Here is an 18590-nt window from a genome sequence, read left to right on the forward strand (position 1 = left end):
CATCATGGGTGCTCTTTTGTACAATTTGTTTTATGTATCATAATTATAATTTACTATTAATTAATGTATGAACAAAGCAAATATTTTGTGCAAAATTCTAGAACTTAAGGGCTGATGATGAATGTGTTAACCTTGAAAAACATTATAGCAAATAAAATATGTTAGTGAGATACAGCAAATAAAATAGATTAGTAAAACTGTCTCACAGACAAATACACCAAAATTATAAACTCCACAGTCCTACATAGCTGCCTGATACAATGGAATACTGCAAGCAAATTTAAACTGTTTTTAACTACCTGCATATTGTTGTATTTCACATCCTGTTGCTGAACAGCCTGCATCTCCTGTATACAAAGCAATGGCGATACGTAACAAGACGTCACTTTGTCAACCATGTTAGCAACACGGGGCTCCACCTCTCCCCACCACTGGCGCACCATAGCAGGCAGCCGCCTTAAAGTAGAAAAGTACACCTGCAACAGCACACGAATACCTAACAAACAGACAACAGTGCTTACCAACGAAAGCTATACCAGAAAAAGCAGCTCAACAAAACTTAGTTACACAATAAGAGAACTGTTCAGAACATCGTCAACTGTAAATTACACATTTGGACAGATATTACCATCAGATCTGAGGGGGAAAAAACCAATAATGAATACATTAATTGAATTGTCCCATGTCAAAGTGTCAACTAATGCATGGATAAATAAAGTACTATCTAGCCATTCTGTCACTGTGTAAGAGCACCATGCTCTATTATAAAATTTAATGGTCTTGATCACGATAAAATGTAATTATGATATAATGATTTCCAGCTCTGGTTCACTAGCAACCATCCTAAGATCATATTTAAACTAGAAATGATGTCTTAAGTACAGTGTTGATCACAACGAGATCACTACTACCTGCAATTTGTGAATATTAATTGATAGTGCCACAAGTAATGCTGATTTTTTTGTCTGCCCCCAAAATAAAGTATTTTGAAATCTGAATAAAGATTAAAATTAAAAAGCTTGTACAAGGCTTAGTTCACCCACTTTCTTGATGATCTGTGGCTGAGGTGGAACAGGAATACATTGAATAATCCTTCCACAAGCATTGTTAACACTCTTTTGTTTGTCTATTTACATGACCTGTTTATAGACATTCAACCTCATTATTACAAGTTAAGTGGATCATTAAGTGGATGGCTAATTATTAAATTGTAGGATACGCAAGAATTAGACAAGCTTTTCTTGTATGTCTGACCATCACCAAAACTCCACGCATTAAAATGAACTGCATTCCTTCTTGAAGCATACATCTGAACTCCCTCAGTCACGTTTTGTGGGATATAGACAATAAATTCAGCGTTTCCCATGCATGCTTCAAGTAGGGATGCAGTTCATTTTATTACATGGCGCACCGCACGCGCGTACACACACACACACACACACACACACACACACACACACACTGAGGGTACATAATTTCATATAATTAAATTAGGGAATTACCTCTTTTAAGACAAAAACTGCAAAGTTTCTGTACCCTTGCTGTCTCCTATAATTAAGTTAACTGTGGAGTTTTTAATATCAGAACAGCACACAGGTCTACATTTTGCATGTGGTATTATGTGAGGTCTACATTTTGCATGTGGTATTGTGTGAATATATATATCTGTTTGAGTGGTATCGTTATTCTGTTTCAGGTGTTCCATGGGTGGCACGTGGTGACTGGAGTTCGCCAGTAGACGCGTTTACATGATAAGTATGTCAAAGAGCTTCCATCATTGCAGATGTTGATAGAGTGCCTTGAATAAGACAACTTTGTACTTCATCAATAATGTCTAAAAATGTTCTGTAAAATACATGCAATTCAGTTCAGTTGTAATGAGATATCCACACTAAGAATATGCACGTTGTTAATGAATCTGATGGAAGTCTCTGGAAGCAGCTGAACTGATGGAAATGTTATGATGGATTTTTTTAATTATTATTTTCCATGATATTGCATACCTAGCAGAATTCTGTCTACACACACACACACACACACACACACACACACACACACACACACAGCTGGCTGTGCACTGTATCACACTGTTCAATTTTTGACCATAATTTGATAATAAGATTTAATGTCTCAAAACTGCTCATGTCTATAACTAAAAAATGTCCTCACAATAGCTGTGGGAAGATTTATTTAATGTATTCCTTAATGAGCTTATGTTACAACTGGGACATTAACAGTGACTAATAATTTGAAGGAATTACAGAATTAATGCAAAACTCCAGTTAATAGGATACTTCTGGAGTAAAAGATGATAAAAGAACAAAGCTTCAAGACATTTAATAAAATGCTGCATTCTTTTATCTGTAATTATAGAAAATATTGAACACATACCCAACATGCCAGATGCTGTAAATACTGCCCATCACATGGTTCTGAAAACTGAAGTGACGGTTCCGCACTAAACATAAAGGCCTTTGGTGGTTTTGGCTTTATATCAGACACCTTGAGAACTTCTGCTGGCATTAGGCAAAACAGGTTCTGCAGCAGACACCTCAGACTACCATTTTCACTAAAACAATTTTTTCACAGATACTGAAAATGTATAAGAGAAGTAACACAAAACAGATTTATTTTATAACAGAGAAAAGAAAGTATTGATTTCTTGCAGCTCATCGATAATGTCAGATATTCAACACCCTAAGATTTAATTAGTACTTCTTTTTAATTAATTGTCTTCAGTTATTATTAGAAACAGTTGAGAACAGAAAAGGATTGTTCAGTAAGTAATGCAACACTTTTTATTTCTGAAGGCAGGTTGGTGTTATTCAAGATTCCAATACATCATATTATTCTCCACTCTTTTTTGGCTACAAAACTCCATTTTTTAACATAATATGCGAACAGTGTGATGACCTTACATTACCTTTCTGGGAGGGCCTGTATACCTGCAAGGTACCACTCTACTGGTCAACATCAGAGGCAATGTCTTGCTACGCCAGTGACCTCCTCATTATCCAAGTACTGCTTCTGCGGAGTGCATCCTTGAATGGGCCAAACAGATGGAAGTCAGAAGCTGTGAAATCTGGGCTATAGGGTGGATGAGCAACAATAATCCAATATGGAGACTCGTGTAACGCCTTGAATTGCCATGGAGGAGGAGATGTTCATTTGCGTTTTTCTGCCAACGAATACACTGAAGTCAGTTCTTCAACTTCCTGGGGCTATGTGTGGTTGGTAGGCACATAGATCAGATAGGCTGACGCATCCTTGTTCAACAACAGATGCTTTACCGAACGACTCACCATGCTTTTGTTCACTGCCAGGTTCCTTTAGACATTCTGGAAGTGCCTATGAGTATCTGCAGTGCTCTGGCTTTCTGCCAAAAAAAGCTCAGTGACAGCTCTCTGCTTGGAATGCACCTCTATTACAGATGATGCCATTTTGAAGGCTATGTATAGTGCTGTCATACCCGCCAGGTTAGCCGAGAAAGCTAATGTGCTGCTTCCTGGACTCGGGTAGGTGCGCCGGCCCTGGATCGAATCCATCCTACGGACTAATGATGGAGGCCGGAGTGCCGACCAGCCTGGATGTGGTTTTTAGGTGTTTTTCCACATTCCACTAGGTTAATACCAGGCTGGTCCCCAAGTCCCGCATGAGTTACATGGCTCTCAGACATCTGAACACATTCACACTATTCCATGGATTACACTAGACGCAGTCAGTTGGGGTACACTAGTTCCATCTCGGGGGGGTATGGGGTGGCGGCAGGACGGGCATCTGGCCACCCCTTAAATTAACCTTGCCAATTCTGATTAACCATTCCAACCCTACATCACTGCGGGACAAAGGCACAAGCAAAAGAAAAGAAAGTATAGTGCTGTCATCTACCAAAACTTCATGAAACTATAGGAGCTGTAGCGGAGTATTCCACAATCTCTCTCAACAAATTCAGCATTTTACAAAAGAGAGAGAGAGAAGATGAAGAAGAAGAAAAGGGCTGCATTACTTATTGAATGCCTCTTGCAGTTTTATTTTTGTACAAATTGAAGAGTATCTATTAAGTGAGAGAAAAACATCATATAAGATACTTCAATCTTGTTAATGAGATGTAAACACATTTGCATTTCTCTCTCTCTCTCTCTCTCTCTCTCTCTCTCTCTCTCTCTCTCTCTCTCTCTGCCTCTCTCAGCATTATCCAACTTGACCTGTATTGTGGCATCATTGCACTGACTTATCAGCACATCTACATGCTGGATGTTAGATGCAAGTGAACTTCTGAGCAACAAATTGTGATATCAGTGATTCAGAGGCATCTGGTATGGGGCCCAATGACGGAGTTTAGTAACTCTGAAATCAATCACATCTGAGTATATAATCATCGAGAACATATCTGTTAATGGGAAACACATTTTGTGAATAAAAAAATGTCAGTAGCATTACAGGTTGGCAGCTCCAAGCCATCTTTATTGGAGTCCCAAATTCAACAAGTGTTTTTCTCTATTGGAAAAATCCCAAGTATGGAGATTAGCAACAGTATTATATATGTTTCTGTAAAATAAAATTATTAACATTAAATATAAATTTAAATGTTAGGAATGAAAGTATTTTTCTGGAATATAGGCTTGTACTGAAGTGAAACTTGTATGATAAGAAGAGAATAGAAGTTTTTGAAATGTGGTGCTACAGAAGAATGCTGAAGAGTTGACAGTTTACTTAACAAAGATGTACTGACTCAAATAAGGAAAAAAGAAATCTGTGGTACAACTACATAAATAGAAGGGTTTGGTTGACAGGCTACATTCAGAAGCATCAAGGAATTGTCACATCTTTCAAGAGGGGTCTTGAATAGAGCACAAAATTATGGCCTGTATATCTCACATTGGTTTGCTGTAGAATTTTGGAACATATTTCATGCTCACAAATTACAACAGTTGCAAAGCCTGAAAATTTGTAGGAATCAACATGGGCTACAAAAACAATGACTGTGTGAAACCCAGCTCACTCTGTTCGCCCACAAGGCTCAGAAAACAGTGGATACAGGCACTCAGGTAAATACTACGTTCCTTGAAGGTGTTCAATACATTTACACACTGCCGCCTAATGAACAAAATGCGAGCATATAGAATATCAGTCCAAACGTGTGTGTGGATTAAAGAGTTTCTAGCACATGGAACACAGCATCATGCCCTAAGGGAGTGTTATAGGATCACTACTTTTCACAACATATCTAAATTACCTAGTAGATAACATCCACAAGGCTTTGCAGATTATGCCATTGTACACAGAAACGTCACAACACTAAAAAGCTGCAGTGAAATGTGGAAAGACTTGCAGAGGATCGACAATTGGTGCAGGGAGTGGTAATTGACCCTCAACATACACAAATGTAACATATTGTGAATACATAGACAGAAGATCCTTATTGTACAATTACAAAATTGTAGAACAATCACTGGAAGCAGTTACGCCCATAAAACATCTAAGAGTATGCGTACTGAGTGATCTGAAGTGTAATGACCAAATAAAATTATTCGTGAATAAAGCAGATGCCAGACGGATTCATTGGAAGAATCCCCAGTGAATGTAGTCTAACAAAAAAAGAAAATAACTTCAACACACTTGTTCAACCGATACTTGAATATTGCTCGTCCATCTGGGATCCGAACCAGACAGGATTGATGAGAGGAAACTGAGAAGATCCAAAGAAGAGCAGCAAATTTTGTCACAGGTTCACTTGGTGTGTGTGGGGAGTGGGGACATCACAGAAATGCTCATCAGCTCCAGTGGCAGATGTTGCAAGACAGGCATTCTGCGTCACATTGTGGTCATTCCGAGAGTGTCTTCCTAGAGTAGTCAAACAATATATCGCTTCCTTCTATGTATAACTCACAAAAGGACCATGAAGATAAAGTTAGAGAGTTCTGAGCCCACACACAAGATTAACACCTTCATTCTTCCCTACAACCAATCATTCTTCCTACAAACCATTTCAGTTTGGAACACGAAAACGGGGGTTGTGACACTCGAACACAAAGTACCCTCCGTTACACACTGTAAGATGGCTGGCAGAGTATGGATGAAAATGAAATGGAAGGAAATGGGGGGTGTAAAAACTGTTGAGGGAGACAAGCTGGTTAAAGTGGATGGTGGTTATAATAGTTATGCAGAGATGAAGAGGCTCTAACATGGAGAGCTGCCTCAAACCAGTCTTCAGACTGAAGACTTCAACAACAACAACAACAACAACATGCTGTGGTACTATGAGTAACATTATATTTCAGCAGTAACAGTGGAAACAGTACATGTTAAAACATAACCAGATCCGGAAGCACAGCAAGTTTTACATTTTTGGAGGTGATAGCTTCACTGCAGAAAGTCTTGGGTCATTACCAGACATACAGCAATTAATCTGTTAGCAACACTTGGTTATTTGTCACAACTTAACAGGTACTGTAACACACCAGCTAATCCTCCAACTGCTCTTCTCTAGCTTTTTGGACAATTTGAATTTATACATCTTTTAACAATTACGTTATTTGACATTATTATGTTATTTCATGTTCAATGTTACAATTGCAATAAGTTAACCCAGCAAAAACTGACATTATGGAGTTTTAGTAGAAATTAAAATGAGTACAATGATAATGAATATTTCCAAAATTAACGATCTTTTGCAAGTGCAATTTTGAAACATACATACAGTTAACAATTAAGTTCTTATTATTCAGTCCACAACATTCTCGAATATCTTTTCATAATTTAATTAATTATGCAATTTTATGAAACAATTTTGATCTGGTACTATTTCTACAATGTCAAAATTACAATTCAAACATTAAAATGACTTTTTTTACAACATTTGAAGGCTAAAATGTGGAATAATGATGTACAACCCAAAATCTTTAAATCGTGTCACAAAAGATTAATGAATCATCCTTCTCACATTATTTATGATACAAACTGTCTTCCTGAATTAGGTTAGGTCTCCAATTTGAATGAATCTTCTCTAGTTTTCGTAATATGTGCACATTGCATTGAATTTCTCTATAGAATGTTCCAGAAACATTAATTACGAGTTTAATTACAGAATTTTTTTAGTCGGTGATTTCTGTACGAATATGTTGTCCTGACTAGCAAAGATACATAAATGTTACACTTTTTTCAAAATTAATGGTTTACACAGTTTATCTACGTTTTGGAAAACAATAAATTTTACAAATTGAATTATTATAACAAAACTGAATGAAAAAGGTTATTAACATTTATACACTATTAACACTGACTCACGATCTTGTTCTTTCTCTTCAAAACATCCTGAAATTCATATCAAAGTGGTAATGACTTATCCTAACTGTACATTACTCTACAGTAATTGGTGTGTGACACTGTTTAACATTTTTGTTACTATTTCACAAAGTTGCACTAAGTGCCATTATTCGCTAAGTGTCTTTATACATACCCACATCTGTTTTAGTGTGTATCATATACTGCAAAATCTGCTGTATCGGGTACACTGCAAGACCCAATACAGCCTATTTCGTTACAATGTGCTTAAAGTGAGACTCGTATGGTAAGGTAAATGGGGAAGGAGAAGAACATGGGAGATAAAAAACAATGCAGTACCTGAGTTTAGCTGCATATTGGTATCTTAGCTGTGGCGATGCATGAGCGCAGAGCTCCAGGGTCAGTGACCACAGCAGCAGATAGGCACTGCAATAGGCATGTGACTCTGTGAACGGCTCCAGAGTGCAGCTCTCGCCCATACGCAGCTCACTAAGCAGAGCCCCGGTCGCGGCTTCACCTCTGTCCAGCAAACTAGTCAGGAGGCTGAGGCCCGGAGTGGGCATCTCCTCGCCAGTCACTTGCCCCGTGCTTGAATCTTTCACAGAAAAGAATGGCACCAACCTGAAAGTACAGAAACGGAGATAATCTGTGTGCAATAATGAGTAGCAAATATAATATATGAAGTGATATGAAATGAAAAATTACCTCCACACAACAGATCTATCAAATGAGATGTGAAATAAAAGTTTACAAGAGTTACTCTTACAATTACAATGATGCCCTTTATGTGCACGCACCCACCCACACATTCTCTCTCTCTCTCTCTCTCTCTCTCTCTCTCTCTCACACACACACACACACACACACACACACACACACACAGCAGCATTTCATTGTTCAAGGTGATGATGTTAATATAATAATACCAAGTAACAGATCATAAGACACACACTACTTAAAATTACAGAGCAATATAAGTCAGATGTTGACATTTAGAAAGGGGTTGTTTGAGCTTCATAGCGACTTAATATGTATGCTCTTGTTAAAAATGGTAGCCTCTGTTGCATTTTGACTGAAAACTGCTCCTTAACAAGGTTGAAATTACAATTTAACACGAAATCTTAACCATGGTGTAAAATACATGTTTTACATACTCACAGCAATGTCAGAGGTAAACATAATAAATGTCACAACACCTATAGTGACTTGGGATCAAATCCTGAACCTTTGGATTTGTAATTTAAAATCTCCACAGTGCTGATACTCATGATGCCAGCTATTTCAGTGTCAAAGTTGGTTAAAATCAATCCAGGGGTTTGGGATAAGAGTACAGATATACACATACGTACATACTTTATTGCTGTGAATTTGTGCAATATTTGAGTATTATCATGCAGAATGAATGCACACCAGTGAATTAAGTTGTTGTGGATGTACAGCCTACATAATATGTACTAGACCATTACAGTAACATCAATAATTTAACAACACAATGGGGAATAATTTAAACTAGTCATCACTTGATCTTGGAGCAGTACAGAAAAGAGTGAGATATTCAGCCATAAAAAACTTTCACCCCTTACCCAATAGCTTTAAGAATCTTATAGACACAAAATTAATTTCAAACTGAGATTACTCCATAGATAAAGTTTGTGTGTGTGTGTGTGTGTGTGTGTGTGTGTGTGTGTGTGTGTGTGTGTGTGTTCGTGAGAGAGAGAGAGAGAGAGAGAGAGAGAGAGAGAGAGAGAGAGAGAGAGAGAGAGAGCTTTGAGGTACGAAATCATTATCTAACTGATCAACATTAGCCATGTACAAAACAAAAAATATCTTTGATGAAGTAGCAGCTGTTATGAAAGTTTAGCCAGCTACTAATGATAAAGTTAATACAACAAACCAACAGATAAAGTTACCACAATAGCAATGATGCAAATTACATCAAACTTACTTTTTCAGCATTTGAAAACCAGTTAGTTGGAGCACATTTAGTGGTGAGTAAATTAATTTTTCACAGCTTTCTATAAATGCTTCATGCTGACTTCCTTGGAGATACTGCCCAACATCAGCACACATAAGAGACTTCCCAATTTCTTGGAGTAATATCTGTCGATCTAGGGTCACAACTGTTTCTTTAGCAGCATCTGAAGCAGAGCAAGTAAGGATGTTAATTAAGAGTACAAAATCTTCTTGGGCTGCTAACTTATATTCCTCTCCAGTTCTTCACCTGAAAACAAAGAGAACAGACACATGGAAAAGGCAATGAAAATGTGTAAGGTTCATGCGAGGGATGATGGGGAGGGAGGTAGGACGATCTGCTGTCCATACGAGATAAGACCAAATAGCTACAGAATGGAAGTAACAACAGACTACAATAGTTGAGATTCACATTCCCAAGTAATAGCAATGTGCTGCAGGACTTAAAATAATAAGAACTACAACATAACAGGAAAATATGGGAACATGATGAAAAAAGGCTGATAATCCAGAATAGAATATCTTTGCTGTGGCTTTCCCATTTGCAGTTAGTGGTACAGAGGAGAAGTATCATTTAGATCTTTCTTTATGACTTTAATATTGAGAGGTTGTAAATTGGTCAAGAAGGGACATTGTTTCAAAAACAAATGGATTAAGCTAAGTTGGTAAGAGCATTGCCTATGAAATACAGGTTCCACATCTTACACACAGTTTTAATCTGCCAGGAAGTTTTGAAACAGTGCATACTCAATTACAGACTATAAGATTTATTCTGGAATATAATACCAACATTTCAACACATGTAAACATGTGTGGCACTGGTAGGCACTCTTGTATTGACACTGACAAAGGCCGGAACTGAAGATTAATGTGAGACAGTCATATGTTGCAGACTTGGGCTCATATTGGAAGTGTGTGTCAATATCAAGAACTGAAGATGACAAGAGAGATATAGTGTACAGCTTTTAGTATGCAGGTAGAATTCTTTTATCAGCCTGTACCATACAAATATCTTCCAAGCTCTATCATGTAGCACAGGGATACTGCAACACGACTGGTATTGCACACATAGCATTTAAATGTTTTCTTATTTAGCATCTGCACAGGGCACCTTTTTTAAGTTGATCGCACCATGAGTAAACACCTAGTGCCACCTTGGAGTGATCAGAGAAGTATGTGCATTCAGGCGAAATAATTTGAAAGACATAAATTTTTATTACCTCCGAAATTAATAACATTTGTATTTAAGACTTATAACTGGTGACTTCTGTCAGTGTGCTGCGCAAACTATTTACCATGTTAAACATGCTACACAAAAGAAATGTGGTAGGAAGATCTATACTTAAGTTAGCACAGTATCTTGTAAATAGTAAGGTGTCTCAGGAAGGAACAGTCAGTATACTGGGATATGACAGGAATGCTCATTTGAAGCAAAAAACCTTCATATGGGTGGACATATACCCTATTCCAAACAGTTTCCAAGATAGAACACATTTAATGTGCACTGTCATTTATCTTCTGTTTTATTCAGTACATTGTCAAGTTTAACAAAGCAGGAAAAGACAGATTGCTAGTTAAGGTAAAAAAGACATGCTAAGTTGAAGACAGGCACGATTAAAAGACATGCCACATGTGCAACAGTTATAAATGGGTTGACATTAGATAATGACTGACAGTTTGTACCACTGTTGCCAGCTTTCGTATGTAAAGTGCTAACAGCAGCAGGTCAAACAATAGCTGTCTATACAACTGTGACATCAAGATGTTGCCATATGTTTAAAAAATCTTGTTATGTTATTGGTTGAGGTAGGCCTGTGAAGCTGCCACACCCAGCCCACAGCAGCTGTCAGGGATTAATTTACAACGACTCAACTACAGTAAGTATTACAACGTGCAGTTTACAAGTATATTTACACCCAATCTTTTTATTTCTCTCCTTTTCCGCAATTTCCTCTCCTCCCCACCTCTCCCCTGCTGTCCGTCTAGCTTGCAGCACTTCACTGTCCACCACCCCCATCGTACTACATACTATCCCTCCCCTCCCCATCGCAGCCTCCTCCTTACCCCCACCCAGTCGCCACTCCCATCATGCACTGATGCTGCTGCTTGCAATGTGTTTTCAGTTACCTGAGACTGCAGTTGTGTGTGGCAGTTGCATTAGCATTTGCGTTTGTGTGTGTGTGTGTGTGTGTGTGTGTGTGTGTGTGTGTGTGTGTGTGTGTGTGTGTGAATGCGCAGCATCATGTTGGAAGTACATTCAGGGTGTATACGTGGACAAGGAAAAAAAATTCCCGGATTTCCCGGTTAAAAATACAGTTTCTCCCAGGTCAAAATATACCTTTTCCGTGTTAAGTGACAGTATGCTCTTCCTTGCCACTCTAAAACTCATCAATCCTTTGATTGTTTATGGTTTTATATACCGACGTAGAATTTCCTGGCACTTTAGAAAACAAAACTTGGGGGGGGGGGGGGGGGGGGGGGGTGCGGGGGAACGTTTAGAAAGACCTTTGCTGTGCAGCAACATGTACGCTGCATATGTTTGTATTATGAAGGTATAAATTCGGATTCCACCAAACACTGCATGTTACTTTCCAAAGCATTGTAATCAAGACTGCGATGCGCTTTTGTAAGCCAGTCATAGCTCATGTCAAGTGATCTCGTCAGCTGATGACAGCACATGACACGTGATGTAGTCAGCCAATAGCAACATCAGTCTTAAGTAGCGCGAACACACAAATAAGAAAAGTTAATGGTTTAAATTAATATACATAGCATTCACATATAATATTGGTCTCGAAGATTAATAAGCTGCAAGAGAAGCTAAGCTTACACATATGATGTTGATCTCCTTTGTGTGTGTTACACTTTAAGACACATCACATAAATGTGCCGGTCCTCCTCAAAGAGTTGATTTTTAAATGAAAGTGAAACGTTCTGTGATTTTAGAAATTCACTGTACTTTCTCGCACATAGTTGATCTTGCGTAAAAGGAAATTTGCTTTGAATGTAATGCTTTTCAATCCACCATTCGCAATATTTTCCTGCAACCTGTTAGAAATAGGTTCATTTTGGCAGTTGGCAGAGAGAGCCAGATAACAGGTGTCACCATGCTTGCGCAGCTAAGATGACGCAGGAAGCCCGATGTTCCTATGTGTAAAACATTAAAAGATCTTATGTTATGTCATAAAAGAAACATGACATCAGAGGACACTTCAAGAGCATCGGAATTTTGTGCACCATACTAAAATGCATAATTTGGCTTAAAGTGCACATTTGTTTGTCCAGATCCAGATGTAAATTTTCTTGGAGCACCAGTACTGTGTTACCTCACATTTGGTTCTTTATTAGGGCATAATGCCATAAGTGTACTTGAAATACAGTGAACAGCTGAAACTAGCCAGTAGTGTGAAACTAAACAGTTCGCTTCAAATAAATTGACTGCCTCAGCAGAAAAGATTAATAAAAGACAAATCTCTTTAGCAAACCTTCAAAAATAACTTCATTGTTCTGTAAGGCGATTAATGCTTCACTGTCAGAAAGGCGGAAATAAAATCTGAAACTAATAACATATTTTAGACTTCCGTAATGATGCGAACATATTTTAATTCATTTGATAGCTCCCGGTCACAAAAATCCATTTCATTTTCATTTAACGTGAGAGCCATAAACGAAGAGGAAACAATAAAATCACTGAATGTATACACAGTTCATGTCGAGACGACGCACCTCCCCACCACTCAGACTGCTCTATGCATCTGCCCCGGATTTACTGTATTTTCGAACCGGGGCAATATTAGATAGTGTTGCCCAGCCACACTTCTGTAACCAGAAGCGGGAGAAGGTACTACTCATACGCGACTCAACTGCGCATGCGCAAGAGCCCACCCGCAACTGCTCAAACGAATCTAATTTAAACAGTTGTCACGTCAGGCTCATTGCACAGCCTTCCTAAAGCCTTTGACAAACTTTGCTGTTGACAGACGCATATATGAGCACTGTTTTGTTGTTGTATGTGGCGCATTTCCTTTGCAACTTAAGTTTTATTTTTGTTTCTTCTCGTTCATGTTTTGTTGCTGCAGTATTATTCTGCAGTAGCAGGATGCAGTAATATCCTTTGTTAGAGTAATGGTTCTTACCAATCAAAATCACAAAAATTTAACTGAAAACTAAAACGATGAAAAATTCCTGGAATTCTAAACAATTTCAGGGTTTTTCCCGGTTTTCCCCCAGATGAAAAAATTCCCGCGTCTTTCCTTGATCTCCCTGTTGTTCCGGGTCGTATACACCCTGACATTACAATCTGCATCACCGAATAAATCTCCTCAAGATGATCAACAAATGAATTTTCCAAAAAATGCAAGTAATTCTGTTTCGTCATTCGCTCTTCTAAAATGATTGGACCTATCAACATTTTATCACTCATATCCCACCAAACACTGCCGCAAAACAAACTTGGGAATTGGTTTCCACTGTAGTGTGTGATTATTCCTACAACCATCAGTGATTAGCATACTTGTTGATGCCATTGCATGTAAATGTGGCTTCACCAGTGAATAGTATTAATGATAGCAAACAATGATTGCCAGAGACAAAATTCAAATCATGTCATATTGTCACTAAAGTGACAATTGTGAACATGCTGTATCTGCAATTGGTACAAGTTTTTCGCATGTAATATTTGCCATAAAAGTGTTCGTTGGAAGTAGATGTGTGCAGAAAGTTGCCACATGCCCTTGGTAGGACTACAATGTGCAATTTCAGCATGTTGCTGTTACTGCACAACTTGTTGAACTACAGATTCAGAAGAAAAATGGGAACTTTAAAGAATATCTGTTTCATGTAATGTGCTGAAAACTCTGATAAGCTCTCCAGATCAGTAATTCGACATGACAGAAAGTGCTGACGGTATTTTTCAACAGCAGCAGGAGCACTACAATCGCAGAAGCCATAAACGTGCACTATCTGCACATCCTTCATTGGTGCAGATTTGTGGCATTTTAGTCGGCGTTTTGTACGAACACGGGTAACCAATGCTTCTCTCTGATACACTCTCAATTCTTCACACTACTTCTGTCACTACACACTATGCGCAGGCTTGTTTAATGGCAGAAAGATATTCTGATCAAAAAGGCTGAAAGCAATCAAGTAGGTTGGCCTAGAATTAAACGCCAAACAGACTATGTGGGTAGGACACACGTGTGCATGCCATGAGCCCAAAAACAAATATACATTAAATGTTTTCTATCTTAGAAACCATTCGGAATAGGGCATATGTCCATATGAAGTATTTTGTTTTAAATTAGCATTCCTCTCATACCCCTGAATATTGACCATTCCTCCTGGGACATGTGAGTATATACACCAAGTGATCAAAAGTATACGGACACCTGTCTGAAAATGACTTACAATCTCGTTGAACCCTCCATCGGCAATGTTGGAATTCAATATGGTGATGGCCCACCCTTAGCCTTGATGACAGCTTCCACTCTCACAGACGTACATTCCGTCAGGTGATGGGAGGTTTCTTTGGGAATGGCAGCCCATTCTTCACGGAGTGTTGCACTGAGGAGAGGTATCGACGTCGGTCGGTGAGGCCTGGCATGAAGTCAGCATTCCAAAACATCCCAAAGGTGTTCTATAGGATAAAAGTCAGGACTCTGTGTAGGCAAGTCCATTACAGGAATGTTATTATCGTGCAACCACTCCGCCACAGGCAGTGCATTGTGAACAGGTGCTCGAAATTGTTGAAAGGTGCAAACGCCATCCCTGAATTGCTCTTCAACAGTGGGAAGCAAGAAGGTGCTTAAAACATCAATTTAGGCCTGTGCTGTGATAGTGCCATGCAAAACAACAAGGGGTGCAAGCCTCCTCCATGAAAAACATGAGCACACTATTACACCACCACCTCAGAATTTTACTGTTGGCACTACACACTCTGGCAGATGATGTTCACCAGGCATTCGCCATACCCACACCCTGCCATAGGATTGCCACATTGTGCACCGTGATTTGTCACTCCACACAACGTTTTTCCACAGTTCAATTGTCCAATGTTTATTCTCACCTAACTGTCATAGTACTTGCAGTGGATCCTGATGCAGTTTGGAATTCCTGTGTGATGGTCTGGATAGATGTCTGCCTATTACACATTATGACCCTCTTCAGCTGTCTGCGGTCTCTGTCAGGTCGGCCCATACGCTTTCGTGCTGTACATGTCCTTTCACGTTTCCCCTTCACTACCACATCAGAAACAGTGGATCTAGGGATGTTTAGGAGTGTGGAAATCCCACGTAGAGATGTATGACACAAGTGACAGCCTATCACCTGATCATGTTTTAAGTCTGTGAGATCCATGGAATGCACCATTCTGCTCTCTCACGAGGTCTAACGACTACTGAGGTCGCTGATATGGAGTACCTGGCAGTAGGTGGCAGCACAATGCACCTAATATGAAAAACATACGTTTTTGAGGGTGTCTGGATACTTTTGATTACATAGTGTATCAGTGGAGAACATTAAATTTACATCTAGTTCTGAACAGATATAGTTCATGTGTTTATGTTGCCCAATTAAATTAATACTGCAATTTAGATTTTGGTTTGCACCTCAGAATGGATCTAATAACAGAACAACACTCCCAGCTTTTGAGTTGCTCAAGAGGTAACATCCATTGTTTGATAACTGGCTCTTCATAAAGCAACTATCATAAGTTTTCCTGGATCTTTTGGGGAGAACTTCAATTAATGAGTAACGACTAAAGCTAGTAGTAATTGGAATAATATTGAAATTTCCCTTCTTATTAGTGCATAAATGTGATGACAGCTGTTACAACAACAATTAGTTCAGTGTTATTACAGATACACATTTTTGCTTTATGGCATTACTTATGAAAACATGTGAATTTGATCAAACTACAAACATATTATTCCATGAGCCAGTCCCAGAATATTCCAGAAGACATTAATTAAAAATGCTCACAATTATTTTTGTGGTTACTGTAGGACATTCATGCTGTTTTATGACTATTCTTCTTGTGGGTTCATTTTTTGCTCTTTAAACACCACAGTTTGTGCGAGATTCCTATTGTCATTTAAGTCAGTTGCAAGAAATGTGGATTTCAGTTCACTTTTCTGTTCATCTCAGTATTTTTTTAGCTACTATTTTTCTTTTCTTTTCATTCTTTCTAGACTTAAAAGAAGTTATATAACTTGACCTCCATACGAACTGATAAATACAATCTCCAATATAATAGTCGATTAGACTCATGGTTGTTTACCTCATTAAAGGTGTTCTGTGGTGATAGGGACAGAACATTTTCACACACTTCTAAAACCAAGCAGTGTCTAACATATCTTGTATATATACTGACATATTGATTGCACACAGTAACAGATGCTCAACTGCTAAACAAACTGATAGTTGTCTCCAGAAAAGAGAGATGAAGTTTCATTGTTCCTTCCTACAAAAGACAAATAAGCATCAAGTAATAAATGAGAATATTCAGCAACAGCTAGCACTGGAATGGAGTCTTCAGAAGACTGTATCCATTGTGGTAGTGTGGTCATAGGAAAAGAATGGCTTCCATTAGGATTCTCGAGGGCATTTGAACTGGAAAAGCTCTCAAAAGAGTTCACGAGGAAAGACCACGATGGCTGGAACAAGCAGATGTCCATGAACAGTGATCGGGTTTAGTGTCCCACTGACTTCAAGGTCACTGGAGATGTAGTGCAAGTGCAGAGGGCTGAAGGCTGGAGGCTGGAGAAGAAAATTAGCTGTATCTTTTTTAAAGAGACCACCCAATCATTTACCTTCAGCAATTTAGGGAAACCACAGAAAAGTCTGGATGGGCGAACGGGAATTTGTACCTCCACGCTCCTAAATGTGAGTCCAATGTCTTACCACTGCCCTACCTTCCTCAGCAGCAGATCTTAAAGGACCTTGAAACTGGAGAAATCATGGAATAAATATACAAACAGCGGCTGTGAATGAACAACATAAACAAGAGGGACAAACACGAAATCAAAAACAGCACAATGGACTGAAGAAATGATGATTGGAGGTCACATTTTTGCATATTTTCTTGATAGTGCATATAAATGCACATATAAGAGGTTAGTGCATATTTAACTAATATGTGAATATTTATGGATATATTTTACCTCCTCAACAATGATTCTTGAAATGTAAATAGTTCACCAAGATACTTTACGAAGAAGAGGAAGACGTGAGCAAATTTCTCTTTTATTGCTCTTTTTTGTACAAGGACTCTAATTTATCATGTTACTAAATCCATACAAGGGCAACAAAAAATGAGAACATGGGTATCAGCCATGATAGGTTCCTGATATAGCACAAAAATTGCCACTCAACAGCTTACCATAAACAAAACTGTGTTCAATAATCATGTGGCAAACATTTAAAGTTTGGTGTGGTCTTCGCATCATAAAACTCCATATGATTTGTATATGTTACAAATGAAGCCATCTGCTGTGATGATAACATTTCCGTGAATTGAAAAGTGTCATTTTAAGTTAACTTTTAATTTCTAGCTAGTGTGCTGTTACTCATAATTTCTGAAGTGTGAGCAAGAGGAGACAGAACAGTACAATGCTGAAGGAAAAGAGCAGTAAAACTTATTTGGTTTGACTAAGAACAGACAGAAATATGGTACTGTGCCACTTGTGTGAAAAACACATGCTCTGTTTTCAGAACATTTTAAAAATCGTGGCGATTTTCAAGATAGGGATTGTTGTTTATATTTAACTGAAAGAAACTAACATTATTTTTATACCACTGTTACAGTTACCCAATGACAAAAAATTCCAGATTGCAAATCATTTACAAGCAGCTGCTCATAGAAATGCTGTTAATAGAAATGTCTCCAAGAGCTAAACAACCTCATCAGCAGTATTTTCTGCAAGCAGGTGTGGAAATCATGTCAATGGCAGTTTTTTTGGAAGATATAAGCAAAGCATTAGTTTCAGTCAATAGCCCTCTGAATAAGTTAAATAATGTAGAATTTTTAGCGTCCCTGGAAAAATATTCTGAATGAAAAGTTCCTGATGAATCAACAATAAGTAAAAACTACCTTGGCAAAGTTTATGAAGACAACTAAAACCCCCTCTCTGTAACTTTTAAATATATAATAAAAAATTTTTAAACTGGGAACATAAAATTATGTAGATCTATAGTTCCACAGATTTTGATTTAGTTTAGTTTATTATGAAGAAACATATTTTTATAAATTTTTTTTATACTTGTCTGCTGCAAAAGTGAGACCATAAATTACAGCCCTGTTCTTTACTAATTTTCAAAAAAATAATTCTTTTCATGTA

General features: G+C 38.1%; 1 protein-coding gene across 1 annotated transcript in view; it reads right to left on the reverse strand.

Annotated features, from left to right (window-relative positions):
* LOC126281199 (E3 ubiquitin-protein ligase listerin) overlaps positions 1-18590 on the reverse strand; it is a 133845-nt gene that overhangs the window by 14871 nt on the left and 100384 nt on the right. Inside the window, exons 17-20 of the mRNA XM_049979927.1 lie at positions 9230-9422; positions 7624-7905; positions 2392-2569; positions 300-476 (exon numbers count right to left, since the gene is read on the reverse strand). Of these exons, the coding sequence (XP_049835884.1) occupies positions 300-476; positions 2392-2569; positions 7624-7905; positions 9230-9422 (830 nt within the window). The remainder of the gene's footprint in view (positions 1-299; positions 477-2391; positions 2570-7623; positions 7906-9229; positions 9423-18590) is intronic.

The sequence above is a fragment of the Schistocerca gregaria genome, chromosome 1 (assembly GCF_023897955.1).
Source record: "Schistocerca gregaria isolate iqSchGreg1 chromosome 1, iqSchGreg1.2, whole genome shotgun sequence".
Taxonomy (NCBI): Eukaryota; Metazoa; Arthropoda; class Insecta; order Orthoptera; family Acrididae; genus Schistocerca; species Schistocerca gregaria.